The following is a 21,106-nucleotide window of genomic DNA, read 5'->3' on the forward strand; positions in this document are numbered from 1 at the left end:
ACAGCGGCAGGGGCGCAGCGCGCCCTTCCCGCTGTCCCCCGACTTGGCTAGAAGGCTGGCGGGGGGAGAAGCCTGCTCCTCCCCGTCGCCAGCCCCGCAAACTCGGGAGACAGCGGCAGGGGCGCAGCGCGCCTTTGCCGCTGTCCCCCGACTTGGCTAGAAGGCTGGCGGGGGGAGAAGGCTGGCGGGGGGAGACTTGGTTAGAAGGCTGGCCCAGCCCCGCAAACTCGGGGGACAGCGGCAGGGGCGCAGCGCGCCCTTCCCGCTGTCCCCCGACTTGGCTAGAAGGCTGGCGGGGGGAGAAGCCTGCTCCTCCCCGTCGCCAGCCCCGCAAACTCGGGAGACAGCGGCAGGGGCGCAGCGCGCCTTTGCCGCTGTCCCCCGACTTGGCTAGAAGGCTGGCGGGGGGAGAAGGCTGGCGGGGGGAGACTTGGTTAGAAGGCTGGCCCAGCCCCGCAAACTCGGGGGACAGCAGGAGAGGCGCAGCGCGCCATCCCGCTGTCTCCCGACATGGTTTGGAGGCTGGCGGAGGGCTTCCTCCTCCCCCAGCCCCGCAAGCTCCCAGAGCGATGCCAAAGCTGCGCGCAGCTTCAGCATGGCTCTGGGTCCCGTTCTGGGGGAGGGGGAAGCTCGGGCTTCCCCCGCCCCAGCCCCGCGCCTGGCGGGGGGGGGAATAATTTTTTTTTGCCTTTATTCCCCCCCCCCAAATCTAGGTGCGTCCTATGGACCGGTGCGTCCAATAGTGCGAAAAATACGGTTCTTGTGTAATTAATAAAATTGTGGTAGACTGCACAAAAAATGTCCCATTTCTTTTTTCTCTTTTGCCACTTTTAAGTTTTGTGTTAGTTTTTCCAGCAGTGCTGCCTGCCATACAACGTTATACTACTGCTCTGTGTTGTAAAGATTTCCAGAGTCTGCCTATGGTTCCTTATTTGTGATTTGCTCCGTGTCCTGACCATATAAATTGAGTAACGCCAAGCCAAGGGCCACAGGAATTATCTGTGCCATAATCAGTGATCTCTCTCCAAATATATGCTTCCAAAGTTTTTCTACTCTCTGGCACACTCCTGACACAGGGCACTCCCATCCAAAGTAGAAAGTGTTGGTACATAGCTATACTAGGGCATCTTGCACACGAGACTGCTATTTGGTTTTATATAGGATAGATGCCTAGGAGTTAAATACCATCCCGTGTACAATCTTGAAAGTTCTTTCCCTGGTTGTTGCTGAAAGAACTTTTATGATGCTTTTGGCCATTGTTTATTCTGTTCCTCTTCTTCTATGCCATTCCAGTTTGAATTCCCACCAACTTTTCAAAGTTTGTTGAGGACAGAATTGTGATTCTATAATTTATCTACATATAAATGAGATCAGACCCTTTATCATTGTGTTTTCTCCCATGACTATTTTCTCATATGCCGTTAATTGTCTCATAGCTTTTTTAAAAAAAATCTGTACATTTGTTAAGGAGGATCTTAATTGGTGCCCCAATAGCCATGAAATTTGAACGTTCTCCAGTTGAGTTTATAACTCAAGTTACTGTCAGCGGCTGTCCTCCTTTGTAATATGCTTTTTTAAAAAATAGAACTGTTTCTCTTTCCCCACAGCCATATTGTAAGATCTATACTTATTTTCAAAAAGCAGGTGGCAATGAAGTGAAATTAAAGGAGAAAGACCCAACGCTAAGACCTTTGCCCATTATATTTAAATTATAAATGCTGTATGTTAGTGGTTTTCAACCAGTGTGCTGTGACACCATGGGGTGCCTTGAATGATGGTCGGGGTGCTGCGGGCAACACTGGCCTCTGTCCCTCTTTCCTTCCTTCCTTCCCTCCTCTGACACCCTCTCATGTCTCTGCCTCCCAAAGGCTTGCACAGCTATTTGTTGCAGCAGCCCTGGCTACAAGCTCCCCAGGCAAATGGTGCCTCTGGGGCTGGCCAGGGGGTGCTGGTTGCCAGGAGCTTTGAGAGGCTGCCAGCTGTGCAGGCAAGGGGTGACAAAACTGACCCCCCACAGGGGTACCGCAGAAATAATGTACAGTTGAACAAGGGAGCCATGGACTCAAAAAGGTTGAAAACCTCTGTTGTAAGCATTTCATGTTCATGTAAACATGAACAGATCCGTAAACCAATGTTTCCTATGTTCCTAGCTTACACAGCAAACTTTGTGGTCGAGCAAGAATTTGAACCCAGGCCTCTGAAGGAGCATCTCCACCCGCACTCCAGCCCAGACACTGAGGTCCAGCTCTGAGGGCTTTCTGGTGGTTCCCTCACTGCAAGCAGTGAGGTTACAGGGAACCAGGCAGAGGGCCTTCTCGGTAGTGGTACCCGCCCTGTGGAACGCCCTCCCATCAGATGTCAAGTAAATAAACAAATATCTGACTTTTAGACGACATGTGAATGCAGCCCTGTTTAGGAAAGTTTTTAATGTTTGATGTTTTGTCGTGTTTTTGATATTCTGTTGGGAGCCACCCAGAGTAGCTGGAGAATCCCAGCCAGATGGGTAGGGTATAAATAATAAATTACATTATTATTATTATTATTAATTATTATCATCATCATCATTGGTCTAAATCCAGCACTATAACCACTACACCATACTGGCAATAAATATCACAGACTTACTACCCCCCGCCAATCACACATGCACATACCAAGAAGGTTGCATTTGGTATAATATATTAACATGGCTTAAACCTACAAAATGTGTCTCTGAGGCCTGATGCAATGCTCAGAGCCCAGAATTTTCCACACAAGTAAGGTTTGGGAATGAAAATGCCCTCTCAGCAGTGTTAGGGGGAGAGGGGAGGGGGCCCTGAAAATTCAAAGACATGCCAGCCCTTCCTTGGCTCCAGACATTAATGAAAATAATAACTGCAAGGAATTAGCTTCCTGCCCATGTTGACCTTCTCAGTGGGACCTTTTGCAGGTATCTGCTTCCCCCCCCCCTCGGAAAGAGGGTGCTGTTAGCAGCAGTTGCTGTATAATTACTTACTTGATTCCTTCAAAGGAGCTTAGGCTAAGAGTTGAGCAAAGAAAGCAGATTAACAGTTTGAATGCACCCACACAATCAACACACACACACACACACACTGGTGGCTGGAGGGGGCACTCCCCAGGCCTACAGATGTGCCCCAATAAATCTAGTCCTAATCCTGCTTCAACAATGGGGTTTTCATTAATTGTAGGGTAATTACGCTTTGCTTGTGCGGGAGGCCAGAGAGGGAGAGGGGCAGGGAGGAAGGGGTTGTCATTACAAGGTGGGAATGAGGCTGGGGGAGATAGAGCGCCTCCATCCTCAACAGTCAGATTAGTACCAGGGGATGAAGAGGAGGAGGAGGAGGTGTGGTGATGCGGCCAAAGGCTCTGCCAGTCACATGCTTCCCGCAGTTGCCTAGCAACAGCAAAGCTCAGAGAAAAAGTTCTCTCCTGCAACTTCAAATCTGCCAGGGAGAGCCTGACCGATGGGAAGGGGGCTTATTATTCTGCTTTGGACAAAAACAAGCACCGTTCTTTGCTTTGCAAAAAGGAAACGCACAAACACAACCCCTCCAGCGTACAAATTTGCACAAATTTCCCTCCAATACATACATACATATATTTGTATATGTATATGTACCGGTATATATTTCATTGCAACTAAAAATCGCGCGCGCGCACCGGTCCAAAGCCACCCCACTGCAAGACGATGGTAAGCGGATGCACCTTGCAGCGGCAAAAAAAACAAAACCACCCTCCCGGCCCTCGTGCGCGCGCGATTTAGAGTTGAAATGAATCTATGCCCAAATTGCAAAGCCAACCAACGGCCGTCCGCACGAGCGACTAGCACCAGCTCGGCCCGCAACAGTTACAAAACTGTTGAGAGGATGAACTCGCGAACACAATCGCGGGCTGGCTGAGCGCGCGCGGGGCGGGGGGCGGCTCCGGGTGCGAATTCGGAGCGTCTTTGAGCGCGCGCGCTTGCGAGGAAAATCCCTCCTCGGCGATGGAAGAAGCTGGAGCCCGCTTCTTTGTCGCTTGTCAAGCGCGTCCACTGTTGGGAGGGAGAAAGTTATTTTCCATAGAGGACCCGCTAGGTGGAAAAAACTAAAGGAGAGCAAGCCCCCTCCCCCCCCACCCTCAGTCCTCTATCTCCCCTCCACCATAAAGACAGGGAGAGAACTTGCCTGCCCCCTCCCTTAAAAAAAAACCACTTAAAAGTTGTGGGGTTCCCCCTGGAGCTGCAAAGGCGCGGGGGGGGGGGCTTACCTTGGCAGGCAGCTTGCAGGATGCATGCAGCGAGCAAGGCGAGCACTTGGCAGGCAGCGGCTGCTCCGCCGTCCAGGCGCCGTCGAGGTCCCATCTGCGCGGGGATGCTTGCAGGGAGCCCACGCAGCTGGCCGGGCTTGGCGAGGAAGGCGCGCTTCTGCAAGCTGCCCTCCCTCTGTCTGCCTGTCTCTCTCTCTCTCCCCGCCCGCCCTGTCTTTCCCGATCCCGCTAGTTGCAGAAGAAAGGCGCGCTCGTCAGCTGAGGCATCGCTTGGCCTCGACGCTCCCACCCTCTCCAGACATTGCATAAAGCTCTTTATACCCGCCGGCCCCGGAACTAGCATGAGGCATTTGCTCCAGGCCCGGGAAGCCCGGGCAGCGCTTGCCCCTCCCTTCAATTGCACTTTGCAACCGGGGCGCGCGGAGATGCAACTTTGCAAGCGAAACTTCCAAGTCGCTTCCTGCAGGGTCCCTGGAGCGAGGTGGGGCAAGAATCACGACCCAACAATACTGAGCAAGTTTCAAGTGGGACTTTTTCGCGAGGAGCTGCTCCCCTCAAAGAAAGCTTGTCAAGGGTGGGGGTGAAGGCAAGATTTTTTTGGAGGGGGGTCGTTTCAAATGGGAGAGTTTTAATTTCGTTCCAGTTATCATCATAATTCCTTATACAACAGCTACAATATTTTATTTGTGTTGACACATTAAATGATTTATAAAACTACAGGTGAGGATCTCAAACTATACCAGTAAGGTTTTGGAACACAGAAATAAAGAAAACCATCAATTCTCACATAATTCCAAATTATAGAATTTGGTATTTGAATGATTGATTGTATTATAAATTGGTATTGTTATAATGAGGCTATTATTGGATTATAGTTGAAAATTAATTTTAAAAATTATAAAAAGAAATTGGAGAGTTTTCCTTTAAAAGTATGAAATGCTTTATAAATGGTTCCCAAGTGGCAGCTGGGCAACTAGCCGGCCATAGAGGGGTGCTTAAAATGTGTGCTACAGCCCCAACACGAATACCCCATACAAAATACTGTTATGTTAATGTTATTGTTTCCGTGGACCTTCATCTATGGGTTCAGTGACATGTTTTCCCAACGTACATTGTCTTCACATGACTAAATTTGCTTCTGTTATGCCCACCTGCACATTTTCAAACCAGCTGTATTATTCCCAAATTGTCCTAGTGTGACCTGTGTCATTTCTCTCTTCCCTCCCCCCCCATTCCCCATTTTCCATCTCTCTCCCCCTGCACACACACATGCCCCAACGTGATGAATAGGGAATAACTAAATAGCCCTAGAGCTATGGAAGAAAGGGTAGCTGAAGCAAAGCAGTTTTGAGAAACCTAAAATGCATGTGCATCCTTGCATAGTCAAGTACGGAGAATGCTGGTTCTTGTGAATTCAGAATGTACATCTTCATTAACAGATAGGATTACGTACTCCGATGTTATTCTTGTTTTAAGGAAAGAGCTCTCCAGGACTGTAGTAGTTATAAGTTATTGTTGTGAAAGGCTGTTGCAACAATTGGTGTCACTGACCACGGGCGTAGCCGGGATTTTTGTTGGGGCGAGCAAGCTTCTGTGGAGGGGGTGCCAGAACCTCACATTTATATTGTTTTTATTGATGGGGGCAACTGCCCCCCCCCCTTGGCTATGCTCATGTCACTGACAGTTTTTCATTAGTGATCCTCAGGTGTTTGCAAAAATTTCAGGGATTACTGTGGAGGGTGGGGATGCAGTTTAGTGGTAGAACAGTGCTTTGTTTGCAGACGGTTCAAGGTTCAATCCCTGGCACTTCCAGAGAGACCTCTGTGAGACACTTTGAGGCTTAGCTGATATACATCAACCCAGAGGGTAGGATTCTAAACTCTCAATTGTGGATTGTGGCCCATACTTAATATATAGCACATCAGAAATATGCATGCACCCTGGTAACTACTACTAAATCAGATTGGTTTACTATGAAAATAAAACAAATGTATGTAGTTACTACAAAATAAAAAAAATCCTTCCAGTAGCACCTTAAAGACCAACTAAGTTAGTTCTTGGTATGAGCTTTCGTGTGCATGCACACTTCTTCAGATACATCTGAAGTGCACACGAAATGCACACGAAAGCTCATACCAAGAACTAACTTAGTTGGTCTTTAAGGTGCTACTGGAATGATTTTTTTTATTTTGACTATGGCAGACCAACACGGCTACCTATCTGTAACTGTAGTTACCACAGTTATTAAAAATGAATCTCTGTTTTGGTGGATATTTGGTTGTGTCCCCCACGGCCATCAGTTGTTAAAATCTTAATGATTTATGCTGGTCTTCAGAACATAATGGAAATAGTCTTACTGAACTCTTATTGCTGACTGTTTTTACTATTGTAATGTGTTGTCGTGATTTTAGAATTGTAATGTCAGCGGTGCTTGTGTGTTGTAATTTATGGAGCTTGTTAGCCACCCTGGGCTCTCGTGAGGAAGGGTGGGATACAACACAGTGTGCATCACCCACAGAGTATCAAACACAATGGGAAACATTCTTTCCGAGTCTCAGGTGTTTCCTGTTAATACAAGGTGTGGGGTGGCTGTCAAAACTAGAAACTAATTTCCAGCCCAGAAACCCTTTCCTCTGGAGTTTGTTACTCATTGAATTACTCCAAGATCACACTCAAATTAAGTAGATCGTAGACTGCAGCTGGCATGAGCAAGTGGATGAGATCTACATTATGGCTGTCAACCTAGTTCATGCCTGCAGGCATCTTGAGTTCTTCTCTGCGTGATTACTGTACGCTTGTTGATTGGCAGCTCTATCCTATGTGCAGCATTATGAAAGTTCTGCACAACTCTGCTGTGTTTTTTCTGTCCTCCCTGCCCCATCTCTTCCTATCCTCCCACTAGTTGCAGAAGAAAGGCACGCTCATCGGCTGAGGCTTCAAGTTTTCTATATACACCCACCCTCCAGACATTGCATAAAGCTCTTTATACCTGCCGGCCCCAGGCACAAGCATGACACATGTTGCTCTTCTTTGGTGACCCATTCATACATGCAATGTCACAATGTTGCATCTAACCTTAGCTGAATTTAGTTCTTAAACAATTACATTCTCCTGTGGTTAAGATCGCAGAAGGGAAGGGCGTCTGTTGCCAAGACTTGTTTTTTGTTGTCTGATGTAGAGAGGTATGTAACCTCGGGTTACATACTCTTCAGGTTACATACGCTTCAGGTTACAGGCTCCGCTAACCCAGAAATAGTGCTTCAGGTTAAGAACTTTGCTTCAGGATGAGAACAGAAATTGTGCTCCAGCAGCACAGCAGCACCAGGAGGCCCCATTAGCTAAAGTGGTGCTTCAGGTTAAGAACAGTTTCAGGTTAAGAACAGACCTCCGGAACGAATTAAGTACTTAAACCGAGGTACCACTGTATATCCTTTAGAACATCCAAATTTCTTACCAAGGCTTTAAAAATTCATGTAATAAAACTGAAAGGGGAAATGGGAAATGATTTATTCTGTAAAGGTTGTGGAGTAGAAAGGCAAACCACTACATATTATTAGCAGTATTATTGTTATTTTTATTTTTATGTGCGTAATGGCTGCTCGCTAAACACAATAAATCAAACTGAACTGAATTTAGTTCTGGTTGAAATCAGTAGGACTTGACCTAGTTGTTACTAACTTCATTCAGCTAACCTAGTCTGGTTCCAGCCTATCAAGTGATTAACACGCATGTGTGAACCTGCCCATATTCAGCGAAGCACAAGACAGTTAATTATTTCTCTTCCTTTTTTACATGCACACCTAAATACAGAAGCCTTGGATGGTAAATATTATTTAAATAGCCTTAATTTTTCTGGTTAAATGCATATACAACTTAGGAATTTTTGATTTGTGTTTTGGTTAACTGAGCTTGACACTCCAAACCTTCAGTTCAGTGCACAGGAATAAGGTCTGTTCTATGAAGGAAACAGTTGCAGATGACTGTAATTTGATGTCACCATGTGGAAGACAGACCTCCTGGCCCAGGAAAATAAAGGGCAGACGGGTTACAGAACGTCACAATTTGGGTATGCATTAAATTTTGGCAAAAAGTGGTACATTTATTCATCAACAACAGAAATGCTGCCTTTACAGCGACGCAACTTGCTGAAACCTTAAAAATTGCTGAGGTGTGTGCATTTTTAACCTAAATCTGAGAACTCTGACCGAAATAGGATGCCTCTGCTAATACGTGCTCCAAAGAGTAATACTTGGTTATATTACTTTTTATGATTCCTTATGCTCTCGGGCCATATCCAGGGCTGTTAACTTGTGGGGGGGGGGAAGGTTCACACGATCGAACTTCCCTGCTGGATGTTCCAAACGCAAGGAAGAGCCCATGCGAAATTATACCCTTTCAAATGTCAAGACAGCTGGGAACCGTTGGTTATTTACTGGAGGGCCCTTGTCTCTCAAAATCCCAGACTCCCTCTTCTTTCTGCCTTGATCGCACCCTCAAGGACTCTCTAATAACCTCTCAGGCGTTTCCATTAGAGCAGGGAGAAGGGAAAGCAAGAAGGGAAAAAGAGCAAGAGTGTGCAAGGTTTTCAGCAGGGGTTGTGATTTATGCAGGTTCAGGGCTGCTTGGGTAGTGGTACGACACAGCACCGGGGTCAAGCCACAAGAAACACTGGGGGCAGATCAGAATATTCAATGAGCTTCCTGGCACCTCTGAATCACAAAGAAGGGATCAGATCTCTCCATCACAAGATCTAGAGCTGCTGAGAGGGGAAGGGGAGGAGGAGGGAGGGAGGGGCTCTCCAAATCTCTCTCTGCCTGCCGGCCTGTCTCCATTCTCTACAGGCCAACAGCTCCTGAAACATTCCTTTCTGCCCCGAAGGGCTTTATTCCCCCTGCTATTGTTGTTTGCTTTGTCTTGCAGGGTTGCCACTGGAATTCTTGTCATGGTTTCACAGCAAGGCACAGGCGGCTGGAGGGGTAAGCTGGCCAGACCAAAGCAGCTGCAATGCGAGTCTTAACAACAACAAGAAAAATCCTAAATCAGGGGTGGGGAGAGGCAGGAATCCATTGACAGCAGCCAATCTTGCCCACCCCCGTTGATCCCCACAGAAAAAAAAGTTGCAATGGTCACAGGTTGGCTACATGGAACCTGGCAGGTGAGCATGGCCAGAGAAGTCCCAAGTTGCCCACTTTGCACGAGCACGAGCACGTGGGTTTTAAGGAAGGGGTTATTATTTTTACATGACCCGGGAAATTGAAGATCTGAAGTCCTGAAAGACTCGCCGTTAAGAATCATAGAATTGTATGGCAGTATGGTCGCATAAAATCAAAGAGCTGTAGAGTTGGATGGGTTATCTAGTCCAACCCCCTGCGATGCAGGAATCCCAACTAAATAATCTGTGACAGGTGCCATTCAACCTCTGCTTAAAGATCTCCAAGAAAGGAGAGTCCACAATCTTCCAAGGGAGACTGTTCCGGTGTCAAACAGCTCTTGCTGTCAGAAAGTTTTTCCTGGTGTTTAGTCAGAATATCCTTTCTTGTAACTTAAAGCCATTGAAGTCTCTGCGGGAGCTGGTGATCTTACCTGGGAAATGGGGAAGGCTGTCTTTAGGTGACCCGGAAAAACTGCAGACAAACGCCAGCTCCCTTGGCCTGTAAAGCGAGATGAGCGCTGCAACCGTTTGCGACTGGACTTAACTGTCAGGGGTCCTTTAACTTTACCTTTATAGGACAAGAGAGGTGCCCAGGATTCCAAACACGGCAGTGAGAGATATCTTTTCCACTGAGGAGTATGCTGTGTGTTTAGGAATGTGATGCCTGCTTGCTAGCTTTTCTGCAACATCTGAAGGCCACGTTGAAAAAGAAAAAAGATTTCTCTCCCTTCTCCTTTGCAGGCTGTTGAAAGGAAATGGAATGTTCTCTGGCCATGTGCTGTGTGGCTTCCTCTGAGTGCATGTCACTCAAAGGCAAATTAAAAGGCAGTGTAAATATTCTTTGGCAGAGATCAAATAAGCATACAAGTGTAATGCCATTTTTTCGCATTAGAAAGTTGCAGAAAATGTGTTCCAGTTTTATTTCAGCACATGAACACATCTATTGGATTAGATGACCCTCAGGGTCCCTTCCAATTCTACAGTTCTATGATTGTATGAAAATAGCTTGTTAGTACAGTCAAGAGTCAGAGGATGGTTTTCTAGGAATGATTTTATCCAGATACCAATAGCTCCTGTCTTCTGGAATAAACCTGTCTTGGAAGGGAACAGGGATGGAATTGTGATTCAAGGTACCTCTTTGAGAGAACAAGCAACATTATATTGTAATTTTATGTTGTGAACTGCTCTGAGATCTATGGACATAGGGCAGTGTACAATTTGATAAATTAAAAATTATATATATATACCTGTACATTAAAACACACTATAATCCATTTAATGAAGACACCAGCTACAAAATTATTGGATACATGGCTATGGTACTTACAATTTCTTACTTCTTAAAAAAAAAAAATAGAAGTAACATTCAACATTAAGTTAACATCAATCTGGGTCTTAAGTCATTTAAAAAAAAAAAAACAACCTCAAATTATTTTAATAGCATCTTCACCTTTAATACGATGGTGAACATGAATTGGTCCGATAAATGTATTGCCCCAATTGTTCTGTGGAGTCAATACCTTTGCCAAAAATCTGACCTCAGTGAAGTGTATCGGGAAGGGAAATGATACTTCTGATAATCTGAGAAGATATGAAATGATTTGGACTGTTTCCCCAGTTTGGGAAATGTTTGTTTTTGCACTTCGTTAGTTATCAGAAAAGCTGATAGTGCCTTCCTGTTCGGAGTAGTTGCGCAATCTTCTGGTAAATCAAACACTTGACCCGGCCACTAAGGTTAAAAATTTGAATTCAGACCAGAGTTCACTTTGTGTGTCAAAACGAATCAAGCTTTTGAGATAGAGGCGTCTTGAAATTCAGAGAGGATAAATGATTAAAGAGGGACAGAAAATTACGGCAAAAGCCAAACTCCAGTTTCCTAAATAGGTAAAGTGTACAAATGAAAATGGGGAAATAATTGTTACTTGCTGCAATAAGCTACATCCACAGTCAAGTCTTGGGAAAACTCAAAGCTTTTATGAAAAGGAAACATTTTTTTTTGCACCTTACCTGACCGCTAACATAAACCTTCACTTAGCGGTACAACACCAGCTTTGGACACAAAAGATCCCAGGTTAAATCCCCAGCATTACTGTATTTTTCGCTCTATAAGATGCATCCAACCATGGGACGCACCTTGTTTTAGAGGGGGAGAACAAGGGGGGAAATTCTCCCCCTCTTTGTGCAGCACCCCTTCAGCGAAGCGGCAGGAGAAACAGAGCCCCTTCCATTTCTCCTCCTGCTTAGCTGAAGGGGCGCTGCACCTTAGCTGAGGGGGCACCTACCCTTCAGCGAAAGGAACCTGAAGCCTCCAGAGTGCACCTGGAGGCTTCAGGTGGCTACCTTCGAAGCCTGAAGAGCAAGAGGGGTTGGTGCGCACTGACCCCTCTCACTCTCCAGGCTTCAGGGAAAGCAACGTGAAGCCTCCGGAGCACGGAGGGAGCGCTCCCTCTGCGCTTCGGAGGCTTCGCGTTGCTATTGCTGAAGCCAAGGAACCTGCATTCGCCCCATAGGACGCACACACATTTCCCCTTAATTTTTGGAGGGGGAACAGTGCGTCCTATAGAGCGAAAAATACAATACATAGAATTGTAGAGTTGGAAGGGACCTCGAGGATCATCTAGTCCAACCCTCTGCAACGTAGGAATATGCAGCTGTCCCACATGGGGATCGAACCTGCAACCTTGGCATTACCAGCACCACGCTCTAACCCACTGAGCTGCCCACTAGCACCCTAGGTAAGGCTGTACAAATTAAAATACTGCTCTCTGGAATCCCAGGCAGTACTGATAGTTCTGAACTAGACAGAACAGCAGTCTGACTCAGTATGAGGCTTTGTGTCCCTATGATTCTAAATACAGAAAGTTCAAAGAAAAAGTACAGGCAGCATCCATTAGCCTGACAATGCAACAGAGCAGCTGAAGAGTTATTCATCCATTTTTCTATAGCAAAGCATCAGTGCCACACAACATTGCATATTTCTCCCCCCAAATTTTCTTTGGGAATGCACAATGGTCCTTGCCATTATGAGAATAAGCAGCAGCAAGCCTTGGGCTTTCCTTTACGCCCTAGGAAAGATTTGGTGCTTCTGTTTGTCTCAAACCACATTTTCTCTCTCATTCAAACACGGCAAACATTGGTTTGGGGAAACTACAAGCCTCCCTTCAGAGGTTAATGTGTCAGACTAGGACTTTGAGTTCCTTGGAGGGGGAAAGTGGGGTATAGATGCAATAAATCAATAAATGATATAAGGTGGGAGTGGGGCTGTGCCAGTTAGACCCACTAACATTGCACCCTCCAGCTTCCCCCTTGGCACCTGCATCTATAGTACAAGAATTTGCCCCAGGGAAGTCCTTGCACTATTCCCTGGGTAGTAGGGCAAAGTGAAGCATGCAACACTGTGGACAAGGTAAATGGTGTGGCACATATCCTGCACTGTATCAATGTGTGATCAATATTTCGGAAGACGGCTAGTGTTTATCCAAAAGCCAGGACCCCAAACCTGGAGCAGACTGTCATTTGGGACCCTGATTAGACCAGATGCTCTCAGGTAAAAATGCACAATATGCTTTGCTGCCAATTAGCAGCAGTGCCCAAGCTTTATTGCTCTCCATTGCAAACTCACAGAATTGCCACCCAAACAATGTTTTGTTTTGCTTACGTTACTTTATAAAGCATCACATATATTGATGATGTAATGATGCTAACATATCGGGGGGAATTTTCTCAGTAATATCATTCTCTCCCATTTCAGGATTACTGAGTGTAACAAAGCCTTGTGCTGCAGTCCATTTGAGCACTGAGGCATGGCTAGTATTATTTTCCTATTAATTACTTTTATAATGTATTTTCTGAGTAATTTATTTTATGTGCAGAATAATAGCAGCCGATAAAACATCTGTGAACCCAGTACCATTTCATCTGGTGTTAGGAAGCAGTACATTTTTGTATCAGTTGCAAACTACTGCGGGGTCCCTCCAGATTGTCGCCCCCCACCCCCGATATGTTCTGCAACATGCCATTGACAATGTTGCAGAATGCATTTGTGTTGGATTTCTGAACAGTCCCACACAACACTCTGCCTTAAAGTGACCTTTCTGACACTTACAATTTATAGTGGTATAGTTGCATTATTATTATTATTATTATTATTATTATTATTATTGTTATTATTATTATTATTATCCTTCATCATGATTATTCAGTTAGTACAGTCGTACCTCAGGTTACATACTCTTCGGGTTACATACAGACTCTGCTAACCTAGAAATAGTACCTCGGGTTAAGAACTTTGCTTCAGGATGAGAACAGAAATCGTGCTCCGGCGGCGCAGTGGCAGCTGGAGGCCCCATTAGCTAAAGTGGTGCTTCAGGTTAAGAACAGTTTCAGGTTAAGTACGGACCTCCGGAACGAATTAAGTACTTAACCTGAGGTACCGCTGTATTCTGAAATCACGTACTTAAAAAAAGAGGAAAAGAAAACCTTTTTATTATAGTAGAAAAATGGTGACTCTTGTGAAAGATCTGGATAGGACCCTCGATATTCTTTCTGTGTGCAGCGGTTGTTGTTTGGGTGTGATTTGAGAGACATCTGTTTTGCCCCACTTTCCCATGACAGGTGTGAGCCAGTGTGGTGTAGTGGTTAAGAGTGGTAGTCACGTAATCTGGGAAACCGGGTTCGTGTCTCCGCTCCTCCACATGCAGCTGCTGGGTGACCTTGGGCCAGTCACACTTCTGTGAAGTCTCTCAGCCCCACTCACCTCACAGAGTGTTTGTTGTGGGGGAGGAAGGGAAAGGAGAATGTTAGCCGCTTTGAGACTCCTGAAGGGGAGTGAAAGGCGGGATATCAAATCCAAACTCTTCTTCTTCTTCTTCTTTCAGTTTGCGAGCTCACTTCACAGGAGAGAGGTGGCAGACAGAGACACGGGTACCTAGTCAAAGTACGGGCCATGACAGCAATCATTAGCTGCCGACAAACTTTCATCACAATAACCAGGTTTGCCAGAGCTCAGAAACAGTTCCCCTTCTAATCTCCTGTACTCCCACAGAGTTAGAATTCCGGAACATTAGGCAGAAAATAGATAAAGAAAGCAAGCCACAAAGGGGCTATTCCCGTATGTACTTATGCTCATAACTCCAACATTCACTTGCTGGAGGAACATGAAGCCATTGGTGGGATGGGGGAACAAGCACTCTGAGTTGCCCTGTGCTTCTGAGAAGCACAGTGTGACAGGCTTCCCTCTCAAGCCTGGGGCTGCAGAGGGAGTAGGGAATCTCCCCAGCGCTTGTTCTGTGCTTGGGGAATCCCTGGAGATCCTAGGGTACAACGCCAGAGATGGATGATTCTTGCTTCCCACTGCAGCGCCAATTAGGAGATGTACAGTTGAAGCAGGGGATCCTCTACCCAGGTTCTGGGATTTGGAGATGACACTTGCCCAGGGGAATCAGTAGGAGATGGGCAAAGGGAAGCATCCCTTGATATTGATTGTTTCTGTGACGTTAACATATGAGAGTGCTGGAGGTGAAATAGTTAAACAGATTACCCAATCAGAACCCAGGGGGTGGAGTCAGAGGGACTATAAAACCAGCTCTGGGAGGGGCGAAGGGAGAGTTCGTTGGGAGTTGGGTGGTTGGTTGGAGTAGGAGCAAATTGGGAAAGAGTCTGTGGGTAGGTTGAGTTAGTGTAGCGATGGAATAAGCTGAGTCAGGAACAGTTAGGAGCTAGGAAGACAAGTAAACATCTGAGAGGTGGTTTAGTGAGTGAGAGCAGGGAGCGGAAGTTATAGGTCTGGATAGGCAGCCCATGATTGTAATTGACTGAGACCGTTTATGAAACCACAGGCTTGTTAAACTGCAATAAATAAACAGAAGTTTATGTTCCAATTTAACCCTGGCTGGACTCAGTATTGTACCAGGTAGGGCCTGTGTGGTGGCAGCGAGAAATAAAGTGGTGGCACAGGGATCAATAGGCGGTGAAACGTCTGGGGACCCTGTGTGATCGCCACAGTTTCCTACTTCAGCCCTACAAGGCCAGCACAGTGTTGGAAGCCCTCTGTTCATCTTGTAATGTGTTCTGTTGGGCACCGTAGCTCAGCATCGTGCCCTGTGAGTGACAGAAGCCTTCCAGGGTGTCTCCAGTTGAGGGCTTTGTAAGTACCTGCCGCCTGACCCTTTATAACAGGAGGTGCCGGGGATTGAAGCCAAACTCTTCACGCAAACCACGTGCTCCACCTCATTCTCTCTGCTTGAAACTCCACTTGCAACTCCACTTGGAAAGATGCTTTTAAGATGAGGAGCAAGAGCAGAGAAACGCAGACACACCCTCTCTAGAGCTGCTGGTGCAGAAGCTGGAACCGTGAAGTGCCCAGGCCGAAGCAAGTCACAGGCGGCACACACTCCACTCTGCCACATTCAGCATAACTTTAATCCTGAGCGGTTAACATTTCTTTGTAACCCTACCTCAAAGTATCAGGCAGTTTATAAGGGGCACCATTGAAAATAGCCCTGTTCCCCATAATCCTTTGTTAATGACTAGGTACAGTAGATCTGTTTTAATAGTCCAAAGTTCATGAAGCGGAGGCTTCAGATTACACTATGATTTATGGTTATTTTATTCAGGAAATGGTAAAAAAAGTCAGCATGTGTAATCTTGATTCTATGAACTTGTCTGTCCTGTCAGTGATTATCTGTCCAGTTCATTTGGATATTCCAGCTATTGCAGCAGAGGTAATTGTTGCAGGTGCTGTCCACATTATACAGGCTATGAAATTATTATTATTATTATTATTATTATTATTATTATTATTATTATTATTATTATTATTACTACTACTACAATTTATATACCACGCTTTATCAAAAGATCCCAGGGCAGTGTACAACAATAAAAACTCATTGCAGAACATCAGTTTTAAAAACATAATAAAAAACATACTGACGGACAGCCTAATAATAAAATAGTCATCATTACATTCCTATGACAGTATAGTGGAAAAGGAGCTTCTTTGCCCCACTGCAGTTCCGAAGGTTTTCACAAATCAAAAACAACAGTGCAACCCGTAAATAATGGTGCAATTCCATATATTGTCCACCTTTAGCTAATCTTAGAGCAACTTCCACCACCTAAAGCAGGCTTCCTCAAACTCAGCCCTCCAGATGTTTTTGGCCTACAACTCCCATGATCCTTAGCTAGCAGGACCAGTGGTGAGGGATGATGGGAATTGTAGTCTCCAAACATCTGGAAGGCTGAGTTTGAGGAAGCCTGACTTAAAGTTTAGGGCAGGGGTCGGCAAAGTTTTTGTGGCTTGGGCTGGTTCACAGTCCCACAGATGCCACAGTGGGCCGGAGTGCGCACATACGCATACACTATTTCTGGCGCTCCTTCCGGTGCAGAGGAGGCATGCGCAGCTTCCCATTGGGTGCAGGAGCTTCCTGCAGCCAATGAGAAGCTGGCCACCATCGCGGAAGGCGATCCCTGCTCTGCTCCGTGCCTGTTTAGCGCTGTGCACGGGAGCCAACCGAGCAGGCGACGGGGGTCTATGGGCCGGTTAAGCCTTATGTTGCCGACCCCCTGGTTTAGGGGCACGATAAATCTGAAGACCAGATTTGGTTCCCCACAACTAATATTCATATCCTTCATGAATCTCTATGGTTCTTTTGGAGGGTCAAGTTAACGTTCATGTCATATGGCATCCTTCCTGGTACAAATCATTTAATCAAATCCCCGCATTCCTCAAACCCACCCACACAGCCCTAGGAAAGATTTGACACTTCTGCTCCTGGATTGTCTCAAACCACATTTTTTCATCCAAACGTGACAAACATAGCCTTCTGATTGCGTGTTCAGACCTTTAAACCTCTCCCTTAAATAAATTCAGACAAGATTCAAATTTTGTTTGGTTTTTGGCAGAATTTAGGCCACAACTTTATTGATTACAGCAAGTGAGTGGTTGCATAGGCTCTGGTTCGACTAGCTCCCTGCCCTGTTGCAGGCAGCACTGACCCAAGGCACCAGCGTAGGTCAGCCTAGGGTGAACACCTGGATAAGCAGAAAGCCAGGAACAGGCTATCTCCACCACCCAAATGCCCCCCTGGACTCAGGCACAGGCACAACTCCCTCTCAGGGGTTGACCGAACCATTGAGTCCCTGGATTCCTTTAACGGAATACCCTTCACATAGGGATGGTGAGAGCGTTCTCCCATCCCTATCACTTGAACCAGAGCCTGTCCGCAACCTTACAAGTTGTGATGATTTGCTACGTGGCAGGTGAAACCCAAATGGCACCAACCAATCAACCATGGGGAAAATTCCTGCCGTGCCCCTGTCCCAATGACAGATGACTCACGACGGCATAGCAAGGTCAAGCGCGCAGCCTGATGCACACACCGAAAGAGAAAGCTCTGGGTCATGTGCATAGGTATATATAGGTCCCTTGATCCATTTAGCTTGCGTCCCATTGGCCTGATTGACTCCAGCATCAAGGGGACCTACCAATTGGGTGTTGTGGCTATTCAATCAACCCACCCACAACACAGGGTTTGGTTGCCAGGTCTCACTGCAACATGTGCCCTCTTTAAGGGAGGCCCTGCTATACCAGTTGCTGGAAACCACAGGAAGGAAGAATGTTGTTGCGCTTTGGTCCTGTTTATGCACATCTCATAGGTTTCTGGTTGGCCACTGTGAGAACAGGTTGCTGCACTAAATGGGCCATTGGGCTTGATCTACCAGGCTTTTCTTATATTCTGGGCAGTATTGGCATAGCACTGCTGTGAAGAAAAGGTTGAAACTGAAGGATGGATGTAGTGAACTGGAGCTGTTCCTTGGGCTGTTCCTAGTCAGACAAATTAAATGAGACCCAATCCTGACATGGAAATTAAGGGTGTGCCTTAGTTTCCTATCAAGCAGATGAATAATTACTGTAGGGCTCATTAATTTGTTGCCGTTTTGAGGAAGGCACCAAATTAGATAGCAGATATTCAAAAGATTTGTGTGGGCCTTGTGAAGACGCTACTCTCTATCTTTGCTGAAGACATTAAGCAAAAGGGGTAATATTTTTACATCTGCTCGTTTAGATTTACGACAGAGCTGTTCTGCTATCACAGCACTTACTATAGCATGGTAATTTTAATCCACTACTGTCAAAGTGCCCAAAAATGATGCTGCTTTAAAAAGAGTTATTAGGAATGTGTGAGCCAGCAGAAAAAAAACATTTGTCAGATTGGAAAACCCATTCAAACAATTTATTACATCAGCAACTAATTCATGCCTCTCCGCTAGAGTAAAGCAAGCCTTTGAAAGTGTTTAGGAAATTGTGTGTGCCTACAACACGTGATTGATACTCACATTTTTATTTGCTCACATAGGAGGCTGAAAATATATGAGAATACTAATGGGGAGTAAACTCAGCTCCTATTTAACCACAAAAGAATGGCTATATTTATGTCGTAGCTTATATGTCTGCCTCCGTGGCAGAAAAGTTAATATTTCATTGGGAAGCTTGCTCACTTTGTTTCGAAAGATATTTCTCCCATCTTGAAGAGGAAGGTTTATAGGTCTGTTTGCTTAAATTGCCTATTGTTCTTCATGGGTATGTCCTTCAAATATGTGTCCTTGTCTGAGGGACACATATTTAATATTTCTATCTCACATACACAAAATGCCCAACCTCAGCCCCTGCACCAGCAACTGGATGATAAAAAAAGGATGTGTTGACCTTTAAGAAACCATCCTAATTATCTCAAGGTGCAAGAGATAATGGCATTTATTTGTCTGAAACCTTTTGTTGTCTTCTCAGGGGAAAAGCTGGGTTTTGCAGGATTTGCTGGTGGAAGATCTTGTTATCTGAAAAAAAAGGTGACTCAGTTCCCTAAATGAAGGTAGGGGTCATCCTTCCCTTAATGGATTACTCCACATGGTGCTTGAGAGAAGAGAGTCTGGTTCTTTTATGCTTATCGTGTCCGGGTGGGTGGGAACCTGCTGATAAATAGAAAATCTCTTATCTTAAAAGCTGCACTGTCAGGAAGGAGACAGGTACCATTTCTGTTTTCACACTGCACTTACTCCGAAGCCATTGCATTAACTTCTCTGGAGATTGTTTTGATTTATTAAAAAAAAAAAAAGGCCTTCGGTAGTATATTGAATCCCTTGCTTTGCCAGAAGAATAGAGCTTTTGGAACTGGGCAGGTTCATGGGGAGAAAAATATAGACTTATACAGGTCTGTCGGAGCATGGTGGTGGGAAGCCCTCCAGATGTTGTTGGACTTGTCAGAACATAAGAAGAGCCTTCTAACCCAATATCCAGTTCTCACAGCAGCCAAGCAGGTGCCTATGGGAAACCGGCAAGCAGTATCTGAGCACAAGGGAACTCTCCCGTCTTGCAGTTTCCAGCAACTGGTATTCAGAAGAAGAGCATAGCCCCATTATGGCTAGTAGATCTTGCAGGATGCGCTGTGGTCTAAACCATTGAGCCTCTTGGGCTTGCTGATCAGAAGGTCGGTGGTTCGAATCCCCACAACAGGGTGAACTCCCATTGCTCTGTCCCAGCTCCTGCCAACCTAGCAGTTCAAAAGCACACCAGTGCAAGTAGATAAATAGGTACCACTGTGGCGGGAAGGTAAACGGCATTTCCATGTGCTCTGGTTTCAGTCACGGTGTCCTGTTGCACCAGAAGTGGTTTAGTCCTGCTGGCCACATGACCTGGAAAGCTGTCTGTGGACAAATGCTGGATCCCTCGGCCTGAAAGAGAGATGAGCGCCACAACTGCATAGTCGCCTTTGACTGGACTTAACAATTCAAGGATCCTTTACCTTTTTTCCTATGTAGACATTGACAGCTTGATCCTCCATGAGTTTGCCCATTCCCCTTGGGAGCGAGTTTCATTGTTTAACTATGAGTAGTGCAAAGAAGTACAACTCGTCTTTATCTTCCAACGTTCAGCTTCATTGGAAGCCCACTAGTTCTAGTGTTATGACAGGGGGAGAAAAACCTTTCTCCATCCACTTTCTGTGTGCCATGAATAATTATATAAAATTCTAGGATGCCACTTCAAATTCACCTTTCCTCTAAAGCCTCAAATGCAGCAACCTTTCCTCAACGGGGGGTGTGTGTGTGTGTTACTCCATTCCTAGGGATAATTTTGGCTTTTCTTTTATTTTCTGACTCTACAATATCCTTTTTGAGGTCAGGCAGCCAGAACTGTACACAGTATTCCAAATGCACTGGCACAATAGATTTGTATAACAGCATTACGACGTTGGCAGCTTAATTTTCTCTTCCTTTCCATTCTCTCCTTTCTATGAGAGCTTCGCTGAGGTGGAAAGTACAGGGTCGAAAGGCTGAAAATGAAGGAATGAATGAAAAGATGAATGAAGAAAATGGCAGCTTCTAAAAACATGCGTGGGTAGAAATCGGTCAATTCCAGAAGGTTCCCAGGGTCAGATTTTGAAACCAGAGTGGAATTCAATATTGTGCTAAGTGTGGTATGTACATGGAGGACAAAGTGTCCTTGCACAACATGATATCCCTCTCCCTCCTCTACCTGTGCTTCCTATAAACTTGTTCTGGGACCTTAAGTACACTTGGAGAAGTCTCAGAGCGAAGGCAGCGGGAAGTCCCATTGTGCAAGCAGACGTTGTTCCACACACACAGCAACGCAGTTGACTCCCGCCCTCAGTGTCCAGCTCTTCAATTTTTAGAATCTGCCTACAACTT

At 45.7% G+C, this 21,106-nt stretch overlaps 1 protein-coding gene across 1 annotated transcript in view; it reads right to left on the reverse strand.

The window, feature by feature from the left end:
- The window catches only part of LRP2 (LDL receptor related protein 2), a 154,274-nt gene extending 149,653 nt beyond the window's left edge, over nt 1-4,621 (reverse strand). The window contains 3 exon segments of the mRNA XM_082236526.1: nt 4,249-4,367; nt 4,369-4,415; nt 4,418-4,621. Coding sequence (XP_082092652.1) covers nt 4,249-4,367; nt 4,369-4,415; nt 4,418-4,591 — 340 coding nt within the window. The 5' untranslated portion in view covers nt 4,592-4,621.
- Between the last annotated feature and the right edge of the window lie 16,485 nt (nt 4,622-21,106).

The sequence above is a fragment of the Podarcis vaucheri genome (assembly GCF_965113315.1).
Source record: "Podarcis vaucheri genome assembly, chromosome: 1".
In the NCBI taxonomy this organism is placed as follows: domain Eukaryota; kingdom Metazoa; phylum Chordata; class Lepidosauria; order Squamata; family Lacertidae; genus Podarcis; species Podarcis vaucheri.